The following is a 22,166-nucleotide window of genomic DNA, read 5'->3' on the forward strand; positions in this document are numbered from 1 at the left end:
GTATGAGTTCTGATTCTGGGCATCTGCAAAGAGTTTATATGAGAGATGCATAACATAGGTCCTGAATGCAGACATAATTTGGAAGAAGGTATGAGGAATGGCTTACAAACAGAATGAACAGCTTGCAGAAAGATACACTAAAAAAGTGTAAATTATTTTCATCAAGAATTGGATGCCCTATTTAAACCATTCTAATAAAATATTTTAAAGTTTATGTGCTTGTGCATAATCTGATAGAAATAATTCTTTGAACTTACATCTCACACTAGGATATCTAGAAGTTAACTCGCACGGAAATGGCTACATCTCTGCACTGCTATCATTTAAGTTTGATGAAAGTAACCACTGAAATTAGAACACTGTTGGTATGTGAGACTCTAGTCTGGTACTCAGAGTAAGGGTTTTCTGCTTGCATAGAAGAGAAAATGAAGTTGAACTACCTGAATAAAACAAGATTTGGTTAAAGATATATAGGAGTGCACAAAATGAAATTAAAATGAAAAGAAGTCTCATAGGATTACTCTAAGATATTATAGGCAGTGGATGGTGAATATAACCAGACTAAGATAGAGGAACAATTAGGATTCTTAAATGACATACATTCCAAAATTTGATCTTCTGCTATAAAGAGAGAGCCATTCTCCAAAGGAAATCAGGAACACGTCCTGAGTGGATGGCTAGAATTATTTTTTCTGCATACCTACTTTTCTCATTTTTTGAGCATTTTGGTTTTAAAGTTTCCCTCTCCCAATTAATAGTAAAAAGTCATAATTACCTGTTTTCCATTTATGAAGCCTTGTATATGACTTTCCATAAATACTCAGATTATGTTTGAAGGGACTTTTTGCCCTATCACACTTATTTTCAGGAGGTAAAAATCAACCAGTGTCTGGTTTTGTACTTATGTAGTATATTATTGTGCATGTGTGTATAGAGTATGTGTGTGTATGTCCATAGGTATGTGTTTCTTAGGATAAGGAAGTGATACCAGCTAGTTGGCAAAAAAATTAGGATTATATTCTTATATTCCCTTATACTTCTTATTTTAACTGATAGACTCACTGTGTCAAAATAAAAGCAGAAAAGATTGCAAGGCTGATGCCTGTAAATTGTAGCTACTCAAGAGGCTGAGATCTGAGGATTGTGGTTTGAAGCTAGCCTGGGCAGAAAAGTCCCCATGAGGCTCTCATCTCCAATTAACCACTCATAAGCCAGAATTGGTGCTGTGGCTGGAAGTGTTAGAGCAGTAGCCTTGAACATAGGAGCTCAGAGACAGTGCCCAGGCCCTGAGTTCAAACCCCATGGCCAACAAAACAACCAAGTAAATTAAAAAAACAACTTGGAACAAGACTAATTTTAAATAGCTATTTACTGATAATTCTATTAGTCTTATCATCTTCCTCATTCCAACAAGTTATCAATTTTAATAGCTATATACTTGTAATTCTATTATTTTTATCATCCTGCTCATCCCAACAGGTAGAGAATTAATGAATATATGTAGCACCTGTAATCTATGACCACTATAAAAACATTGTTGAAAAATTCCACCTCTTTATAAAACATTGTATATATAGCATTGTAATTTTGGACTGTCCTGCAGTGGGAATCTGTTGCCTTACAATACACTGAATTCTCTGTCCCTGGAAATGTTTACATAGGATTTGTATGACCATCTGCCAGTGAGGAATAAGCCTGAAAATGAGATAATGACCTTTTCTACCTCATGGAGAGTTATGATGCTCGGTAACAGGATGCTGTAATTAATAATGTAAAGTCTGTGCAATGCATTTGCCGCAAGGAAAAATCTCATCAAGCATCAAAACTTGCCCCGTGTTCTTAACAAATCAAACATTGCAGGTAAAAACCTGTACAGGAACTTCGTAGTGACAGACTGCATGAGGTGTGATGAGCAGCTGTCCAAATAGTGTAGGTGTTTCTCACAGTGATTCCATGTCAGTTGTCACAGATGACTGAGGATGACTGGAGCTCCAGAGACTTCAGATAAACTTGAAATGGAGATGTTAAAACATGGCAGGCTTTGATAGAACACTGAAAGTCAAATCCTGGTGTCGGATTTGGACCAAATAATGATGAAAAGTGGAGTTAATGTGTACAATTGCATGTTTATCTAAGGGTCACTGAGAAATTTTCTAATTTCCAGATATTTGCTTTATAGCTTTCCCTGTTTGTGGCACTACTGAGCCATTCTTAAAAGTCAGCTTTGAGAAAATTTTTGATCTTGATGGAAAGTGAGTGTTAGAACCAGCCTATGTGGTAGATTTCTGCAAGGCCAGGACCCACAGCAGGGGGTTTCTCAACTCAGATCATAAGTTAGGGAATAAAGGGTACCATGTTTTGTGCCAAGAGAAAGGTAAGACCCTACCCAGAAGTGAACCCACACATATATAGCCACCTAATCTTAGATAAGGGAGTCAAAAAATATGACGGAAGAAAGACAGCCTCTTCAGTAAATGGTTCTGGCAAAGTTGGTAAAACACCGGAGGAAGACTAAAAGTTAGATCCTTATATATCACCTTGCACCAGAACCAACTACAAATGGATCAAAGACCTCAAAGTAAAAACAGACACCCTGAAAACATTATAGGAAGGAATAGGGGAAACTTTAGGGCTCCTTGGCACAGGCCGAAATTTTCTTAATATTAAACACAACAAATCAAAGAAAGGTGGACAAATGCAATTGCATGAAACTGCAGAGCTTCTGCATGGCAAAGAATATAGCTAGCAAGATAAATAGAAACTAGGGATTGGGAGAAGATCTTCACTAGGCATACAACAAACAAGGGCCTCATATCTAAAATATATTTAAAACTCAAAAAATTAAATTGCCCCCAAACAAATCTTCAAAGAAAGATGGGTTAAAGACTTAAAGAGAGACTTTCCTGAGGAGGAAATAAGAATGGCAAATAGACACATGAAGAAATGCTCAACTTCTCTAGCCGTAAAATAAATGCAAATCAAAGTAACAGTGAGATTCCACCTCATCCCAGCTAGAATGATTATAATTAAGAAATCTAATAACAACAGATGCTGGTGGGGATGTGGCCAAAAGGGAACCCTACTGCATTGTTGGTGGGAGTGTAAACTTGTTCAATTACTCTGGAAAGAAATATGGAGGTTCCTCAAAAGGCGACACATAGAGCTCCCCTTTGACCCAGCAATCCCACTTCTGGGCATTTTCCCAAACGATCACAAACAAGGCCATCCTAAAGCTACAAGCACACCTATGTTTATTGCAGCATTATTTAGCATAGCTAAGATATGGAACCAACCCAGATGCCCCTAAGTAGATGAATGGATCAAGAAAATGTGGTATATTTACAATGGAATTCTATGCCCCATATGACATTGCCCCATTTGTTATGAAATGGAAAAACTTGGAAAAAATTATATTAAGTAAAGTGAGCCAGACTCAAAGACACATAGCTCCCATGGTTTCCCTTATTTGCAATAGCTAATATACATCTAGGATAATCTTACCAGACAAGCAGAAAAGGTCAAAAGCTATGTACATATGACCATATAAGATGATGTGAAGTGAAATGAACCCCAAGATAGGGACACGAGTTTTTAACGTACTATATGATTTTTTGTTTCTTTTGTATGTTCTTCCCCCTATGCTATAACCCTTGCTGTCACTGTATGTTATTCTGGTGCCCTGCATCTTGTATATACATTTTTCTAATTTGGGGAGGGTAAGGGAAATAATAAAATGCTGAAAGAAGGATGCAGATGACCCATAGTAACAATGAGATGTACAAGACACTATGTTGAAAACGAACTTTACAACTTCAGGGTTGGGGGAGGGAGGTGCTGGGGAGGCGGGATAGGACGGGATGGTAGGGATAAAACAAGGGAGGGGTAATAATATTTGATAGGAAATGTATTCATTACCTTACTCATATAACTATAACTCCTCTGTGCGGTATATTTACAATGAAAGATTAAAATAAAACAAATTAAGCTTTCATTCTGCTATTGATGTCATGTTGAAAAATAGGTTATTAAACATTCAAATCAGAAATGAAGAAGGAATAGCATGCTGGCTCCTGCATGTATTCCCAGCTACACAGGAAACATTAAGAGGAGGATTGTAATCTGATTCCAGGACAGTCAAAAAGTAAGAAATAGCTGAAAAATGACTGAAGCAAAAAAAAAAAAATTGCTGCAAGTATGTTTGAAGTGGTAGAACTGCTGTCTAGGATGTATGAGGCCTTGATTCAAATTCTAGTCCTTGAAAAAGGGAGAAATAAAAAACAACTTTTATATTTTATTCTGATAGATTTTATATTCTATTCTGCCACTTATCTTTTCTGCATTTTTACAGAATTATTCTTTATAATTTCAATTTTTGACCAAGCATGGTCATGATAATAATCCTAGCTGTACCAAAGGCATAGGTGGGAAATGTTTCTCCTGAGCGAGAACATGAGCTACTATCTGAAAAATATTTAAAGCTAAAGAAACACAAAGATAGTTGGGAATTTAGTTCAGTGGTAGATCACATTCCCAGAAAATGGAAGGTTCTGACTTCAACCCCAAGTAGTGCAAATAAATGAACAAATAAATTCAACCTTTTTTGGTACAAAAATATTAAACTCACTTAGATCTTCCCATAGTACTTGATTAGCTAGAAAGTTTAGTTGACACAGAATAGTTCTGTTAAGAAGTTCTGAAATCTAGACATGTATAGACATTAGATGAGAGAATTCATAAATACTGTTAGCATGATCATTGATTGAATAGAAAATTTTGAATATAAGGAGTAACTTTATAAACTGTACTTAAAATTTCAATATTACATTAGTCATTTAACCTATTTGTACTTAATATAACAAATGTCTAAAGTAGGAATATCTGCTTTTAAAAGGGCCAAGAAGTGAAATAGGATACATTTTTTAAAATAAGAAGAATATCTACATAGGGCCCATTTATAACTTTAAGCTTTTGGATTCATTGAGTTTCTTTTAGTTTGATCAACAAATTGAGCCAGTAATTTATAAACAGTGCCCGCATTTACCAATAGAGATTTTCTACAAATTCAATATAAATACATTTTAAAGCAATTAGTCTGCTGAGTTGTACTATCATGAATGAGGTTTGAGGAGGTCTGTACAGAGACTGTTGCCCTTTTCAAGTAACTCACAAATGTGCTAATTATGTGTCAGATAGGAAAGTTGAGGCACTGTGACCTTCAAGCCAACAAAATACCTTTTCAAGTTAGCCATTTCCATGTACATTAATAAAGTGAACAATGCCCGTCCACAGCTAAATAATGTATGGCTGTTACTTTATTATGTATAAAAGCAAACCAAGGAGTTGTTCCACTATTGACATATTATTAAAAGGAATGCTATAAAAAGCAGACACTGTAAGTCTATTCAAGTATCATTTTGTAGTACTCTTGAAGTGGTGACCTGAAGATCTCTTTATTGTACACTTGTGATACATGAAATGAATATGTGTTTTTTTCTGCAAGTGAATGTATTTTGGAGTTGAGGAGTAAAAAGATATATGCTTTGTATGTATATAGAAAACAGCAGACATATTTGAAAAGTTATAGAAATTACTGTGGGAAAAGTGTCTCATGGCTAAGATAGATAGTGAAAGATGTTGAAGAGCAGGGAAAGGTTTACCTCTGTACAGAAACCCTGATTGGCTATCAAGAGGAATGTTGACCATTATTAGAGCTCAAAGAAAGAGGAAAAACCTCACATTCTTTGTTAGCCTGTCTTATGAGAATATGAACTTGTAAATATTGGCTTTTGGTAATAGACATTATGGTAATTATTTAAAAGAATGCCCATGTCACTGGAAGAGTATCTAAGTTTCAAAAGCCATAATATAAAAGAAACTTGGGTGTCACTGATGCTTGAATCAAATTCACTGCGAGAATGTCAGAGAGTGCTCATTAAGTTGTAATAGAAAATCAAGACCAGGGGAGAAATATTTAATTATCTTGTATTTGTCCAGCTGGGGAGCATATTTGATGTTGAATAAAACATGAATAGGATATAGCTATGCTTAATGTAACTTAAGTATGCATAACAGACCTCTGGGAAATAATAAACCAATTACAAACTTAAAATAGACCACAATCATAGTAGATTCCAAGAACCTATTAGCATTCAATCCATAGATAAACTTCTTTTTTCTAGTCCCTTAAGAGCTTCTCATTATGGATTCGATGGTACCAAGAGGCTTTCCTGACTCATTCCCTAGTACTTCCTTTCTATCTTGCACAATTCTCTAAGGCCTTTGTTGTTACTCATTTTAATAGATTTTTCAGAATTATTTCATAATAGACACCAGTGACATTTATAAAAATGCTGTTTGTCACTGAATTTTCAAGGAAGGTGCGCATGTTCTTACTTGTCCTAGATAACAAATGCTTCTGTATTTCCCTGATGAGCTAAAACAATTTCCATCATTTTCAATTGTATTTAAGGTGGCAAATCTTGCTTGTTCCATGTCAACAAATGAAGATGGAGTCAAAATTGTCAGAGTCGCAGCCAATCACTTGGAAACTCTATGTCCACAGGTATGCAAACTACGTTACTGGCTCTTTTATGAAACAACGTATAATTCTTCAGGATTTTATACATATTGGAATATATTCAAGTATTTTAAACACAGAAGCTAGAATTTTGTTCCAAGATCATTTTTTCTCTCCTTGATCAATGAGCTGGCTTCTTTAGATCTGAGAGATTTGATGCTGGAATTAAAGATCTTCCAGTCTGAAAATTTGTGAGAAAATTTGTAAGTCTGGAAATATATTGAAAATGGACACACTGAATCCTGATAAATAGGCTTATTTATTTACCTAGCTTACTAAATTCAAAGAAAAGAAGCAATGGAGAGGGTATCTGTTTTATAAAATTTATATAAAACTTAGTCTGTATTATAAATGGAAGAATGTTAGATCATTAAATGGTCTTGTCAAAGTAGAGTCTATTATTTTATAGATGAGCAAATTGGCAACTAGATAAATTAAATTTTATTTGGGTATATTTTTAAATTAGTAGTTGTTTAAAGGGATAAAACAAGATGCTGACCCAAAATTCAATAACTGTATATATCTCCATCCAAGTTTTGTGTACGTGTGGTTGGGGGAGTTCTGGGGTTGACTCAGAGCCTGGGTGCTGTCCCTGGGTTTTGCTGTTTAGGAGTATTGGCTTTAAACCATGATCCTTAGATCTCAGCCCCCTGAACAGCTAGCATTACAGGAGTGATCCACTGGTATCTGGAAATTTATTCAAGCTTTTACTACTTGAAATAATAGAAATTATTTCTTGTGATGTTATGGGCTAGAGAGAAATGCTTTCTTATCAGTAATTCATGAGTTGCTTAAATTCTGAAGAGCAATCTATTTGAATAGAATGATTTTTTGCTGACCAATAGCCCTGAATCAGAATCTACATAAAGGTAGTAAAAGGGCAGCTTTAAACACTCTTGTCTCAGAAGAGGCAGAAAATAGTGTGGGTACTTCCTAATAAAGAGGAGAAATTGTAAAGTTCGTTTTTCGACATAAAGGGGTGGTGGTGGTAGGGGATGTGGGAATGGGAGGCGGGGGAGGGGAAGGGATGGTATGGGGAAACAAGGGAGGAGGCAACAATGCTTGATAAGACATGTACTCACTATCTTGCCCATGTAATTGAAACCCCTCTGTATGGTATTTTCACAATAATAAAAGGATGTGAAATAAAATAGTGATTAGGGACTTCAAGTCTTTGGATGTCTATTGAAATTCTCTTTTTCTGCTAAAAGAAGACCATGTGTTAAATTCTTGAATTGCTATGCTGACAGTTTCATTTCTAAGAACATCAAAAAATGAAGGACTTTGCTTTTTGAGCTTAATGTTGATTAAGGAAAAAAGAATTATCTAAAGGGCTGCAACTGGGATCTCTCACTGATGTCAGTTTTTGATAACACCTCACATGGACCACAATATGGCAATGAAGTTTCTATAATAGCTAAGACACTTATATTTACATTGGAGGTATTCAAGAGTTCTCATATCCACACCATGGCTAAAACTTGATGCTGTTTAGTTTAGTTTAGTTTTTTTTTTTTTTGGTCTTCAGCTCAAGGCTAACACTCTACCACTTGAGCCACAGCGTCACTTCTGGTTTTCAGGTGGTTTATTGGAGATAAGAGTCTTAAGGACTTTTCTGCCCAAGTTGATTTTTGAACCATTATCCTCAGATCTCATCCTCCTGAGTAGCTAGAATGACAGGCATGAGCCACAGGCTCCTGGCTGATACTATTTACTTTTATAATATCTTTCCACCATGAAGGACATTACAGATATCTCACTGGTTTTGATTTGCTATTTTCTGATTATTAGGGAGAACTATTTCTCCCTCAAAAGTTTCTCAACGATGTAATTGTCAGTTCTGTGACTTGCCTATATTGTTTGCCACTTTTTCAACAGGGTTGAACAAAAGTCTGTGAGTGTATTATTCCTGTAGAATTTTCTGTAATCACAAAAGCTTGAAACATCCCAAATGTCTGTCAGCAGAGAATGTTTAATGCTACTTACAATAGTAAGTCAACTCCCCTGAAATTTGCTCTTTTCACTTGTCTTACTTGGAATTTTTCAATCCAAAAGATGCAAGGTTCTATGTTTTTTGAGGGATGAAAGATATCCAAAATAAGTGATAAAAAGGGAAAACCTCAGATGAATACACACACACACACACACACACACACACACACACACACACACACACACACAATGCTTTGTGTGAAAACAAAAAAGAAAAAAGTCAAGTGATATGTGTATTCATGGGAAAACTTTCAAAACATTCTCATGAGAGTTTTGATAGTTGTTGCTTCCAGGAAGGTGGATGGGAGAACAAAGAGCAAAAAAAACCATTTTTGCATTTCATTTTACTGCTTTTAAGACTCTCAATCAGAAGTAGGTGTTATATTATATATATTATATACATATATTATATTTCTAAAAATAAACCAGTTTTTAAATCACTTTTAAAATTTATTTTTATTATCTGTAAGTAGTTGTACAAAGTGGTTTTAATTCAACATGTCAGTTCATGAGTACAATACATCTTGACCATTGTTACTTCTTTCATCTTTTTCTCCTATATCTCCAAGTCCTACCCATCTCGTCAAATTTAACTGAGTTCTATTTTCACATATGTAGATTGAATATGGTGACTATATTTGTTCACTTTTTCTCTCTCCAGTCATTCCCTCCCCTTGACATTTTCTTGATGTATTTGTCCATTGATAGGAATCTAGGCTTTCTCCGTAACTTGGCTATGGTGAATAGTACAGCAATGAGCATGGGTATTATGTGTCTTTATTGTGTCTGAAATGGTAATCTTTTGGATAAATGCCTAAAAGTGATATCACTAGATCATATAGTAGTTTGTTCATTCTTTCTCTCTCCTTCCATCCTTCCCTCCTTCCCTCCTTCCCTCCTTCCCTCCTTCCCTCCCTCCTTCCTTCCTTCCTTTCTTCCTTTCTTCCTTCCTTCATTCCTGCCCTCCCTCCCTCCTTCTTTCCTTCCCCCTTTCCTTCCTTCCTTCCTTCCTTCCTTCCTTCCTTCCTTCCTTCCTTCCTTCCTTCCTTCCTTCCTCTTCCTTCCTTCCTTCCTTCCTCTTCTTGTTCTTCCTTCCTTCCTTCTTCCTTCCTTATTTTTTGAGGAATCTTCAAACTGCCTTCTCCAATATTGGCAATATTTTACATTTCATTTTTTGTTAATTTTTTTATTGTAGAGGTAATACAGAGAGGTTACACTTATATAAGTTAGGTATTGAGTACATTTCTTTTTGAACAGTCAACCAACAATGTATCTTTCTTTTCCTGCACGTCCCCAACAACATTAGTTGTTTTTCCTATTCTTCATAATGGCTACTATTACTGAGGTGAGATGAAATCACAAGGTGAGTGAGTCTGGTAAACCCTGGGTCAGGAGGAGTTGAGTAGATATCACTTACTTCCTATTGGTTAAGTACAATTCAGTTCATCCAGCTTGCAGTGTGTTTAGTCACTCTGGTTCTTACTGAGCCTGAAAGGTTATAGCTATGATGTTTTGCCCAGTTACACATGGTATACTTAAAAAAAAAACCCAAACCTGTCACTTGAAGTGTATTTAGCAAGTGATATCTGAAATGGTGACAAGACTTGAAACAATGGTGTATGTAAACCTCCAAAAAGCAGCAGAGAATTTTTAGCCAGGAAAAGGTAAGACTTGGAGAAACATGATTACTGCCATCAGATCTTTACAGGTGAGGTTGAAAGACCAATTGTGAAGGGCCCTGAGGGACAAGTGGTAATCTATGAGTGGAATCATGAAAGATACAAATTTCATCACAGTGTAGACAACATTTGTCGCAGACCAATCCTGACAAACAGAACTATTTTTAGAAGGAAAGATTTAGAATTTCTCAATAGGTAGACATTTTACAGAAAGAAAGAGGCTATTGGACTCAACCATTATATAGAGGTGTTCTAATACCCAATACTGAGCCCCTTTAATGGGCCTGCCTTGTAGAGAAATAAGTGAACATGATCTGGACCCTAGCGTTCTCAAGTACTATGTAGCTGTTTGAACATTAATACTTGTCCTGGCAGAGTGATTAAGTTCAATCTGTGTTCTATTCTAACAAGTCACTTGAGAGGATGTTTAAAAAGTCAACATTTTATATTAACATCTGGCACAAAGCTCAGAAAGATTGAGTTCAAGGTTCTAATTTAGATTAGGATTTGAAGGCAGGAATTGAATAAGTATGAACTTAAGACCTTAGCTTAAATAAAATCTACTGTAAAAGGTCATAGGAAAAACATTGCCCATCAAAAGCCCCCTAAGCATTGGCATTAAAGGGACATTTGTCACCTACTTCAGTGAATTCTAGACATGGGTATTTATGAAAGCATTTTATGGTCTACAATGAAATTAAGTCAGGGTACTTAGGTTTTCCTCACAACCCAAAATATATTTAAATGTTTCCTCTGAATTTTTGTGCTGTCTATTTATTACTCAGTGAAAACCTTTGACTTATGAAAAAAAAGTTGATACAAGATTTTTCACATTTTTATTTCCTGGTTGACAAAAAAGTTCAATCTCATTTTAGTTTTGTTACTGTCTCCATTGCCCTTCCTTTCTTTCTTTCTTCTTTTCTTCTTTCTTCCTTCCTTCCTTCCTTCTTTTCGTTCTTTCTTTCTTTCTTTTCTTTCTTTCTTTCTTTCTTTCTTTCTTTCTTTCTTTCTTTCTTTCTTTCTTTCTTTCTTTCTTTCTTTCTTTCTTTCTTTCTTTCTTTCTTTCTTTCTTTCTTTCTTTCTTTCTTTCTTTCTTTTCTTTTATTTTTTGTGAAAATACCATACAGAGGGGTTACAATTACATGGGCAAGGTAATAAGTACAAGCATTGTTGCCTCCTCCTTTGTTTCCCCTTCCCATCCCTTCCCATCTCCCCCCCACACTTCGCCCCCATCCCCTCCATCCTCCCCCCACCCCCGCCGCACCAAAGTTGTAAAGTTCGTTTGCGACATAACGACTTGTACATCTCATTGTTGCAATGGGTCCACCTGTATCCCTATTTAAACAATTTGTTTTTTCCCTTCCCCTCCACAAATTATATCAACATCAAATACAGTGAAAGCAGGGGTTATACCATGCGGAAGGGACATACAAAGCATAAAGACATATCTTATAAATATGTTAGAAACAATAGAAAGAAAAACCATTTGAGTCCTTATCTTGGGGTTCATTTCCCCTAACATCAACTTATCTGATCGTTCTTATTTAAATGAAAAAAATTTGAACTGAAAAATCCAGAAAAGTATCAATTTATGTGACTCTACCTATTTTATGTAGTGACATGAGTGACTATTGAGTTTTTTGGAGAGTTAGTGTCACTGCAGGGTTTGACATTCAGGGTCATGCTTCTCAGTCAGAGCATATACCTCTTGAGCCACATTTTTTTTTGTCAGGAGTGAGACTTGAACACAAGGCCTAGGCACTGTCCCTGAGCTCTTCAATTCAAGGCAAGCACTCTACCACTTGAGCCACAGCACCACTTTTGCTTTTCTGATGGTTTATTGGAGATAAGAGTCTCATGGACTTTCCTTCTGGGCTGGCTTTGAACTGGTGACTGTCAAATCTCAACTTCCTGAGTAGCTAGGATTACAGGCGTGAGCCCCCGGTGCCCTGCCAGCTCTGGCCTTTTAGTCACATTTTTTAATAAGTTTTTTATTGTGAAAATACTGGACAGAGAGGTTACAGTTACATGAGCCCGGTAATGAGTACATTTCTTATGAAGCATTGTTGTCTCCTCCTTTGTTTTTCCTCTACCATCCCTTCCCTCCACCTCCCCAACTATACACATCCCCCATCTCCACCTAAATTGTAAAGTTCATTTTCCAACAGTGTCTTGTACATCTCATTGTTAAAATGGGTCAACCTGTATCCCTATTTAAGCATTTTGTTTTTGCCCTTCTCTTCCCCCAATTATACCAACCTCAAATACAGTGAAAACAGGGGTTATACCTTGGGGGAGGCACATACAAAGCAGCAACAAAAAAATAATCACATGATACCTTATAAATACATTAACAACAATAGAAAGAAACTAAAAACCACTTGTGTCCTTTAACTTGGGGTTCATTTTGCTTAACTTCATCTTATCTGGTCATATGTACATAGCTTTTGACCTTTTCTACTTGTCCCAAACATATACTAGTTATTGCAAATAAGGGAAACCATGGGACCTATGTTTCTTTGGGCCTGGCTTACTTCACTTAATATAATTTTTCCCAAGCCTTTCCATTTCCTAACAAATGGGGCAATGTCATTCTTTCTGATGAAAGCATAGAATTCCATTGTGTATATATACCACATTTTCTTGATCCATTCATTTACTGAGAGGAATCTAGGTTGGCTCCATATCTTAGCTATGGTAAATAATGATGCAATAAATATAGTTGTGTTGGTAGCTTTAGTATGGTCTTGTTTGTGATCATTTGGGTAAATGCCCAAAAGTAGGATTGCTGGGTCGTAGGAGAGCTCTATGTGAAATTTTTGAGGAACCTCCATACTGCTTTCCAAAGTGGTTGAACAAGTTTACACTCCCACCAACAATGCAGTTGGGTTCTCTTCTGGCCACATTCCCTCCAGCATTTGTTGTTATTAGAGTTCTTGATTATAGCCATTCTAACTGGGGTTAGGTGGAATCTCAATGTTGTTTTGATTTGCATTTCTTTTATGGCTAGAGAGGTTGAGCATTCTTCATGCGTCTATTGGCCAGTCTTATTTCCTCTTCAGAGAAATTTCTCCTTAAGTCTTTAGCCCACTTTTTTTTTTAAACAGGCAGTGGTTTCTTTGAGGATTTGTTGTTGGTGAATTTAATTTTTTGAGTTCTAAGTATATTTTAGATATGAGTCCCTTGTCTGTTGTACGGCTAGTGAAGATTTCCCAATCCCTGAGCTTTGTATTGATCTTGCTAGCTATGTCCTTCCCCATGCAGAAACTCTGCAACTTCATGCAATCCCATTTGTCCAATCTTTGATTTGTTGTGGTTCTAGGTCTCTATTAAGAAAATTTTGGCCTGTGCCAAGGAGAACTAGGGTTTCTCCTGTTCTGTCCTGTAATGTTTTCAGAGTGTCTGCTTTGACTCTGAGATCTTTGATACATTTGGAGTTGATTCTGGTGCAGAGTGGTATATAAGGATCTATCTTCATTTTTCTACAAGTGATTAACCAGTTTTGCCAGTGTCATTTACTGAAGAGGCTGTCTTTCTTCTATTCTATTTATTTCACTTCCTTATTGAAAATTAGGTGGCTATAGGTCTGTGGGTTAATTTCTGGGTTTTCAATTCTATTCCATTGGTCCTAAGGTCTGTTCTTGTGCCAGGACCAAGCTGTTTTGATTACTATGGCTTTGTAGTAGAGTTTGAAATTTGGTATTGATATTCCTCCAGCATGGTTCTTTCTGTTAAGGATCATTTTTGCTATTCAGGGTCTTTTATTGTTTCATATGAATTTTTGGATTTCCTCTTCTATTTCCTTGAAGAATTGAGGTTAGAATATTGATGGGTATTGCATTGAATTTGTAAATAGCCTTGGGAAGTATTGCCATTTTCACGATGTTGATCCTTCCAATCCAGCAGTGTGGGAGGTTTTTCCATGTTCTAAGTTCTGAGCCACATTTTTAACTAGGCTTTTGCTTCTTACTTTTCCATCAAAGCTAGCCTGGTTCCAAATCCTGTTATGTATTCTTTCCATTGCAGCCTGGATGACTGTCCCATGGCATGATGCACAGTTACTCCTGTTGAGATAGAGTCTCATGAAGGTTTTTGCCTTGGGCTGACTTGGGACCACAGTCCTCTTGTTCTCTGCTTCCCAAGTAGCTATGAGCTGCTGTGTCAGGTACTAATTTGAATAAATACCTAGCTCTGCAATGTTATATTTTCTTCCATCCATCCCTTTCCTTAATTGCTACCCAATGACCTGAACAAAGTAAACCAGCTTTCCTCTGTGTTGCTTTTAGAACACATAGATTAAATTCTCCAAGTGGGAACTGGTGCTTCCCACCTATAATTCTACCTGCTCAGGAGGCTGAGCTCTGAGGCCAACAATTTGAAACCAGCCTGGGAAGCAAAGACTGTGAGTGTCTTATCCCCAATTAACAACCAAAAAGTTCAAAGTGGAGTACCAGCAGTGAGTGAAAAAGCCAAATGAGAGCACCAGGCCCTGCGTTCAAGCTCCAGGGTTTGCACAAAAGTAATGAATAAATTTTGTCTAATAGGGCTTCATATTGGATATAAAGAATATGGAAGAAAGGCGAATTTATCTTAGACATAGAAACATTTTAAGAGAAATGGCATATGTTGAGCCATCATACATTAGTACATAAATGTGGAACTATAATATCTACAAGGAAAGGAAACTTCGTTCTATTAATTGTTCTAGGAATAATGTTTCATGCATGTACTCAATGCATGTTTATCAACTGGATGGTTATGCCTGAATGACCTTTTATTTTAAATCTTTTGTATGGCAGATAATTGCTGAAAGGCAACACTCATACCAATTCTTGTCATCTGGGAAGTATAGAAATCCCGATTTCTAATCAAAGTAATAAACATTTCCAGTACAACAGTGTGTCTGCTGAAGTGTCAGTCATCTAAACTGAGTGGCTTTCTCTCCCTCTGTGCAGATAGGATTGCTCTGCTGCTGCAGCAGCTTGTTCTGATTAAGTGGCGATGGCTTTCTCTATTTAGTGCATGCTTTGGTGAGTGCACTGGGCCATCATGTTCTAAAGCGAAAATGTCTGGATCTATAGGCTTTTATTTTTATTTTTGTTTTTGTTTTGATTGCAAGATGTCATATCTGTTAAGCATTTCTCTAAATATGCATGGGAAACATTTTCTTTTTAATTTTGAGTTGGTGATGATGATGTCATTGTCGTCGTCGTCATCATCATCATCATCATCATTATCATCATCAACATCTAAGGATACCAGAACACACACACACACACACACACACACACACACACACACACACACACACACACACACACACACAATTACTGACAAGCTCTTTATAATTCTGTCTGGTTTGTTTATTTTATCTTCAGAGAATGGCATAAAAGGTAATAGATTATACATTCATTTTATGATATAAGAAGTTTAAAATGAAGCATTTTTTAAGTTAATCATAGTTAAATGGTTGATCCTCAGGCGTAACTGGAGTGACACCAGATTCCAAATACAGGAGCAGTTTCATCTTGGTGATACCATGATGTTTGTGGAGAATGCTGATGTCCAAGAGCATTATCAGCATGGCTGCTTTCTCCTCCTTTGTATCATCGTCATTCTGTGTCCTGTCTCCAGGACTCAGTTACTCCACTCCCTTCATTCCAAGGTATCTCTTCATTCAAAAAATATGTACTAAGCCAGACGTCGGTACATCCTATAATCCTGGCTACGCCTATAATCCTGGCTACTCAGGAGGCTAAGATCTGAGGATCGCTGTTCAAAGCCAGCCTGGTCAGGAAAGTCTGTGAGACTCTTATCTCCAATAAACCACTCAGAAAAGCAGAAGCAGTGGTGTAGCTCAAGTGGTGGAGTGCTAGCCTTGAGCTGAAGAGCTGAGGGATAGCACTTAGGCCCAGATCTCAAGCCCTACAACTGACTAAATAACTAACTAACGAATGAACTAACCTAACTCACTATATACTGACCACTTACTGGCAGGAAATAAAGGTAGGTCGAGCCAGGTTCAGGCAGTAAGGGTTGAAGCAAAACCTACTAGAGTAGTTCTGAAGTCTTAAGGTCTGAGTTCAACTAAAAGAAAAATGTGAGGAAACGTAAATATGTTCTGGAAGAAGAAATTGAAGTTATGGTGAGAAACTTTAATGGAGGGAAAACATAAATATGACCCAATAGCAAAGAGCCCACACTATGATTTAACATGAAAGCTAAGGAAACAATCACAACCTAGAGATTATATATTCTTTTCCTACTTTCATTTTAAGTGTGGTCTCAATACAATATCAATATTACTAGTGTGGGATAACATCAACCATATCAATATAAAAGATTTGTGCCAGTCTAGACAATGTTGAAGTCATGGAGGGAACCTAGCAGGAAGCTATGCTTATGTTAAGTTCAGAGGGAGAGTGTACTAGAAATGAAGTGGTGTTAGAAAGAAATAGTTTGAAATATTGTGAGAATTAGAGATTCACCTCAGGGGAGTCAGATGGAACTTACAGAAAAGTGGTATTTCCCCAGGTCTCACAGGATATGTAAGGTTTAGACATTTGGCAAAACATAAAGAAGACATGTTAGATAAAAGAGTTGGGAAATTTAGAAAAGAGATTGTACAAGTTAAGTGATTGTGTCTGCTTCTTATTTTGAGTGGAGTGATTCTTTGTTGTGTGAACAGTCACAGTGGTTGGGGTTCGACATGCCAGAGAACTCAGAATTCTCCAGGACATTCATTCAAAAATGCCTCCACATATTTCTAAGTGCTTTCCAGGATAACAAAAAAACTACTCAAGTTGAGAACATGATAAAAAAGGTAACCTTACTGCCAAGTTAAATAATTTAGATTTGGTTTAGTAGACTTGATTTAGTAATTGCAGGTTGTGAATGGCACCACGACAGCTGTGCCTTCTGTTAATTAAACTAGAAGAAGAAGGAGGCCAAAATAATTAAGAGATTATTATATGTTACTTGAAGAAGTCGGGATGTGGGTAAGAAATGTTCAAAAACTTTATAAGATAGAAAAAATGAAAATGCACGGTATAAATTGACCAAACATGAAAATACATGATTTTGATGAGGGAGGTTTCTGAAAGAGGATACATATGAGGATTTTAGGTTAGCATTTGGAGATATAAAGGGTCTATTAGGAAAAATTAGAAATAAAACGAGTCACCTCAAGAATATGTGTGTATATATGCAAACTACCTATTTATGTATGTATATGTATACACATACATGTAGATGTATCTACACATACATACAAGTGCATGTATCTCTATCTTTCCATAAATGTCCCTACATTTAGGAAGACATCTATGTTTATATCATCTCTATCATATATTTATGTATACAAATACAGAGATAAAGTAAGAGAGATAATAGGCCTTGGGTTCAGCTATAAGATAGCATAGTTAAGTTAGCCATTGAAATAGAGTTGAAATGGAAATGTGGGGTGAGATTGATAAAGAGAAAAAAACCTACACAGAAGGATCAAAGGCAAAACCTTAAGAAACACATGTCAAAGAGAAGCAGCAGCTAGCATTGAGCAAGCAGCAAAGTGAGGAACGTCATGATGTAAGGTGTGGTTATTGGGTGATGTACTTCAGCACCAACTTTAGTTACAATAGGAGATGTTCAGGGAAGGTCACTTGGAGAGCAGTAAGTCTCTCTTCCAGCTGGAAATTAAAGAGTTATCAGTGATCTTAAGAGAATTGCTAGTGATAGTATAGCAAAAAGGAGAAGACAGACCAAGACTATTGCCCTCAATTTTTTTCTAGGAATTTGGAAGTAAATCTAATCATCGAAACAGAAGACATTGAGGATCTCCACATTTTTATTTTGGTCCGGTCGTGGGGCCTGAACTCTGGGCCTGGGTGCTGTCCCTCAGCTCTTCAGCTCAAGGCTAGCGCTCTACCACTTGAGCCACAGCGCCACTTCCAGCTTTTTTCTTTTTTCATATGTGGTGCTGAGGAATCAAACCCAGGGCCTCAGGCATGCAAGGCAAGAGCTCTACCACTGAGCCACCTTCTCAGCCCCTAGGAGGATCTCCACATTTATCAACCATTTCTGCCATACATTTTACATGGAAGTAGTTTTTTTTTATTGCTTTATATCTGTAGAATCTTTGTTGCATATTATAGCCATACTCTAAAGTATGTTTCACCTGGAACTATAAACTAAATAAGTAAATAAGGTATCCTGAGCTCGTAAGTAATTAACACCTAAGTGAAGCTTAAACACACAGAACTTAAAATACTTCCATGCAGAAGGTAATGTTTGGCTGGCAGCAATATTTTTGAATGTTATTTTAAATAAAGTCCTGAAGGAAATATGTATTAGCATTAGGATATTTTGACAAAGTAGAGAATAACTGCAAATGTTTTCCCTAAGAATCTTGCCTTGATTAATATAAATACTACTTGAAACTTTATGTCCTGAAAACTTGTATATCCTGTAATGACAACTTCTCTGACCACATGACCTTATACAAATTCAAGCAATCATTCATCATTTTTCTTGTGCTATGAGAAAGATTGTAAATTATGGCCTGATTACAGAAAAACTCTGAGCTCCCATTTTCTGTGATTTTTAACTGACAACACCACTGACCCCTACCTCCCAATTGAAATTCAGAGAATTTCTGCATTCTCTTGAAGAGGCCAACCTTCGAACTCTGCATTATACTAAGCCAAGACCTCAAAACTGACAGCTGACCTCTGGATTCTTGGGATATAAACTGTTTAGGGCAGTGACCTGTGAGTTAGTATTAAGCTAGTAATGAAATAGATTTAAGAATAAATTTGAAGAGACAAATTATTATTTTTCCAACCATTATGATTTTTTCCATTCTGTAATTTTTGTAATCCACTCTGTAATTTTCTGTTATAAAACTACATCATCATCATCATCATCATCATCATCATCATCATCATCATCATCATCATCATCATCATCATCATTACTTGGAAATGCTAAACAAATGCATCAATGGTATTCTCTGGACAATATGTTGACAATGAACTATAGAACTTGTGGGCAGGATGAGAAGAAAAACCTGAGACAGAGAGAGAAGGGAAGAGGTGACATTTTCCAAAAGGAAATGTACTCTTTGTCTGACTTATATAACTGTAACCCCTCTGTTTTTAGCATTATCAAATAAAACTGCTTTTATAGATTGTGTTCAACAGAATAAAATGTGCCATTTTGGATTGCCCAGTAGGGAATGGAGTAAGGAGAATTAGGAACAATTCAACTAGAGGTACAAATTAGCACATGTACCCAGTATAAAAGGAAGCAGGCAGGACCAGACCAAGGGAAATGAAACAGATCTGTACTGAGATTTTAGAAGCTGTAAGGTCATTGTTCCATAGACAAAAAAATGAATTAGGTCTAAAATGAAGGCCAAATGTCTTAGGAAGTGGTATGGTATCAATTAGACATTGCACCATTTACTTTTTTGAAGTAAACTTAATCTCTTATTTTGACCTAATTGTTTTGAAATAAAGTTGCCATATGTATGTCACAGAAATATGTCACTCTGCCTAATAGAGGAAACAAATGAGTTAAATGCCTCACAAAATAAACAACTTTCCTTCTATCCTTGTTTCACTAACACTCTGAATCTGCTTCTAAATATGCATATTTGTTCTGACTATCTAGTTGCCTTCTGTACAGGGCACATTTATGCACTTGGAAAGAGAGTCCAAGAGATGCCATCCTTAATGCATTTGGAGTGTTCTTATAGTTAATTCTTGAAACGGTCTTCTTATATATGGATTGTGGGAACAAATATGTGATATTCATATTTATATGTGTGTATATATATATATATATATATATATATGATTTTGATGATAATATTGAAGACATTTAAATGATGGTGAAAGTAGAGGCCAGAAATATTACTTCAACATTTGAACTGACATAATACAAATCTAGGACATATACTGGAAATCTGAAAAAGTTCTTATTTTAAAGCCTTAAACTTATTTTCTAAAACAATTTTTTTCTTTTTTTTCATTTAATTTTATTTTATTTGTGAACATACTGTACAGAGGAGTTACAATTACATGGGCAGGATAATGCATACATTTCTTACCAAGCATTGCAGCCTCCTCCTTTATTTACCCTTCACATCCCTTCCCAGACTCCCCCTCCCCCCCAATCCCAATCCTTCTCTTTCCCCCCCTTCCCCCCCCTCACCGACGTTGTAAAGCTCATTTTGGACATGACAACTTGTACTTCTCATTGTTGCAACAGGTCCACCTGTGTCCTTAAACAACTGGTTTTCCCCATCTCCTCCAGAAGTTATACTGACATCAAATATAGTGAAAGCAGGGGTTATACTGTGGGGGAGGGACATACAAAGCAACAAAGAGATAATCTTATAAATGTGTTAGAAATACATGCATGAAAGAAAAAAAAACATTAAAATATACATCTAAGGGTTCATTTTCCTGACATCACATTACTGAACTTTTCCGCTTGACTCATACATATACGAGATATTACAAATAAGGAAAACCATGGGACCTATGTTTCTTTGGGCCTGGCTTACTTCACTTAATATAATTTTTTCCAAGTTTTTCCATTTTCTAACAAATGGGGCAATGTCATTCTTTCTGTTGGAGGCATAGAATTCCATTGTGTATATATACCACATTTTCTTGATCCATTCATCTACTGAAGGGCATCTGGGTTGGTTCCATATCTTAGCTATGGTAAATAATGCTGCAATAAACATAGTTGTGCTGGTAGCTTTAGTGTGGTCTTGTTTGTAAACATTTGGGTAAATGCCCAAAAGTGGGATTGCTGGGTCATAGGGGAGTTCTATGTGAAGTCTTTTGAGGAACCTCCATACTGCTTTCCAAAGTGGTTGAACAAGATTACATTCCCATCAACAATGAAGTAAGGTTCCTTTCTGTCCACATCCCCTCCAGCATCTGTTGTTGTTAGAGTTCTTGATTTTTGCTGTTCTAACTGGAGTGAGGTGATATCTCAATGTTGTTTTGATTTGCATTTCTTTTATGGCTAGGGATGTTGAACATTTCTTCATGTGTCTATTGGCCATCCTTCTTTCTTCTTCAGAGAAGTTTCTCTTTAAGTCTTTCGCCCACTTATTTATTGGGCAGTTGTTTCTTTGAGGATTTATTGTTGGGTGGTTTAATTTTTTGAGTTCCAAGTATATTTTAGATATGAGACCCTTGTCCGTTGTATGGCTAGTAAAGATCTTCTCCCAATCCGTGGGCTTTCTATTGATCTTGCTAGCTATGTCATTTGCCCTGCAGAAGCTCTGCAACTTTATGCAGTCCCATTTGTCCAACCTTTCTTTGATTTGTTGTGTTTCCGGGTCTCTATTCAGAAAATTTCGGCCTGAGCCAAGGAGACCTAGGGTTTCTCCCATTCCATCCTGTTATGTTTTCAGAGTGTCTGCTTTGAGTTCAAGGTCTTTGATCCATTTGGAGTTGATTCTGGTGCAGGGTGATATATAAGGATCTAGCTTAAGTTTCTACATGTAGTTAACCAATTTTGCTAGCACCATTTACTGAAGAGGTTGTCTTTCTTCCATTCTATCGTTTTAGCTCCCTTATCGAAGATTAGATGGCTATAGGTCTGTAGGTTCATTTCTGGGTTTTCAATTCTATTCCATTGGTCCTGAGGTCTGTTCTTATGCCAATACCAAGATGTTTTGATTACTATGGCTTTATAGTAGAGTTTGAAGTTTGGTATTGATATTCCTCCAGCAGTGTTCTTTCCATTGAGGAGCGTTTTTTTCTATTTGGGGTTTTTATTGTTCCATATGAATTTTTGGATTGCCTCTTCTATTTCCTTGAAGAATGAGTTTGGAATTTTGATAGGTATTGCATTGAATTTGTAGATAGCCTTGGGAAGTATTGCCATTTTCACGA

General features: G+C 36.5%; 1 protein-coding gene across 2 annotated transcripts in view; it reads left to right on the top strand.

The window, feature by feature from the left end:
* The window catches only part of Ctnna3 (catenin alpha 3), a 1,374,363-nt gene that overhangs the window by 859,231 nt on the left and 492,966 nt on the right, over positions 1 to 22,166 (top strand). For both annotated transcript variants that reach the window (XM_070021006.1, XM_070021007.1), the window contains one exon: positions 6,470 to 6,562. In XM_070021006.1, coding sequence (XP_069877107.1) covers positions 6,470 to 6,562 — 93 coding nt within the window. The remainder of the gene's footprint in view (positions 1 to 6,469; positions 6,563 to 22,166) is intronic.

Source organism: Dipodomys merriami, unplaced genomic scaffold (assembly GCF_024711535.1).
Source record: "Dipodomys merriami isolate MVZ:Mamm:240054 unplaced genomic scaffold, mDipMer1.0.p SCAF_14, whole genome shotgun sequence".
In the NCBI taxonomy this organism is placed as follows: domain Eukaryota; kingdom Metazoa; phylum Chordata; class Mammalia; order Rodentia; family Heteromyidae; genus Dipodomys; species Dipodomys merriami.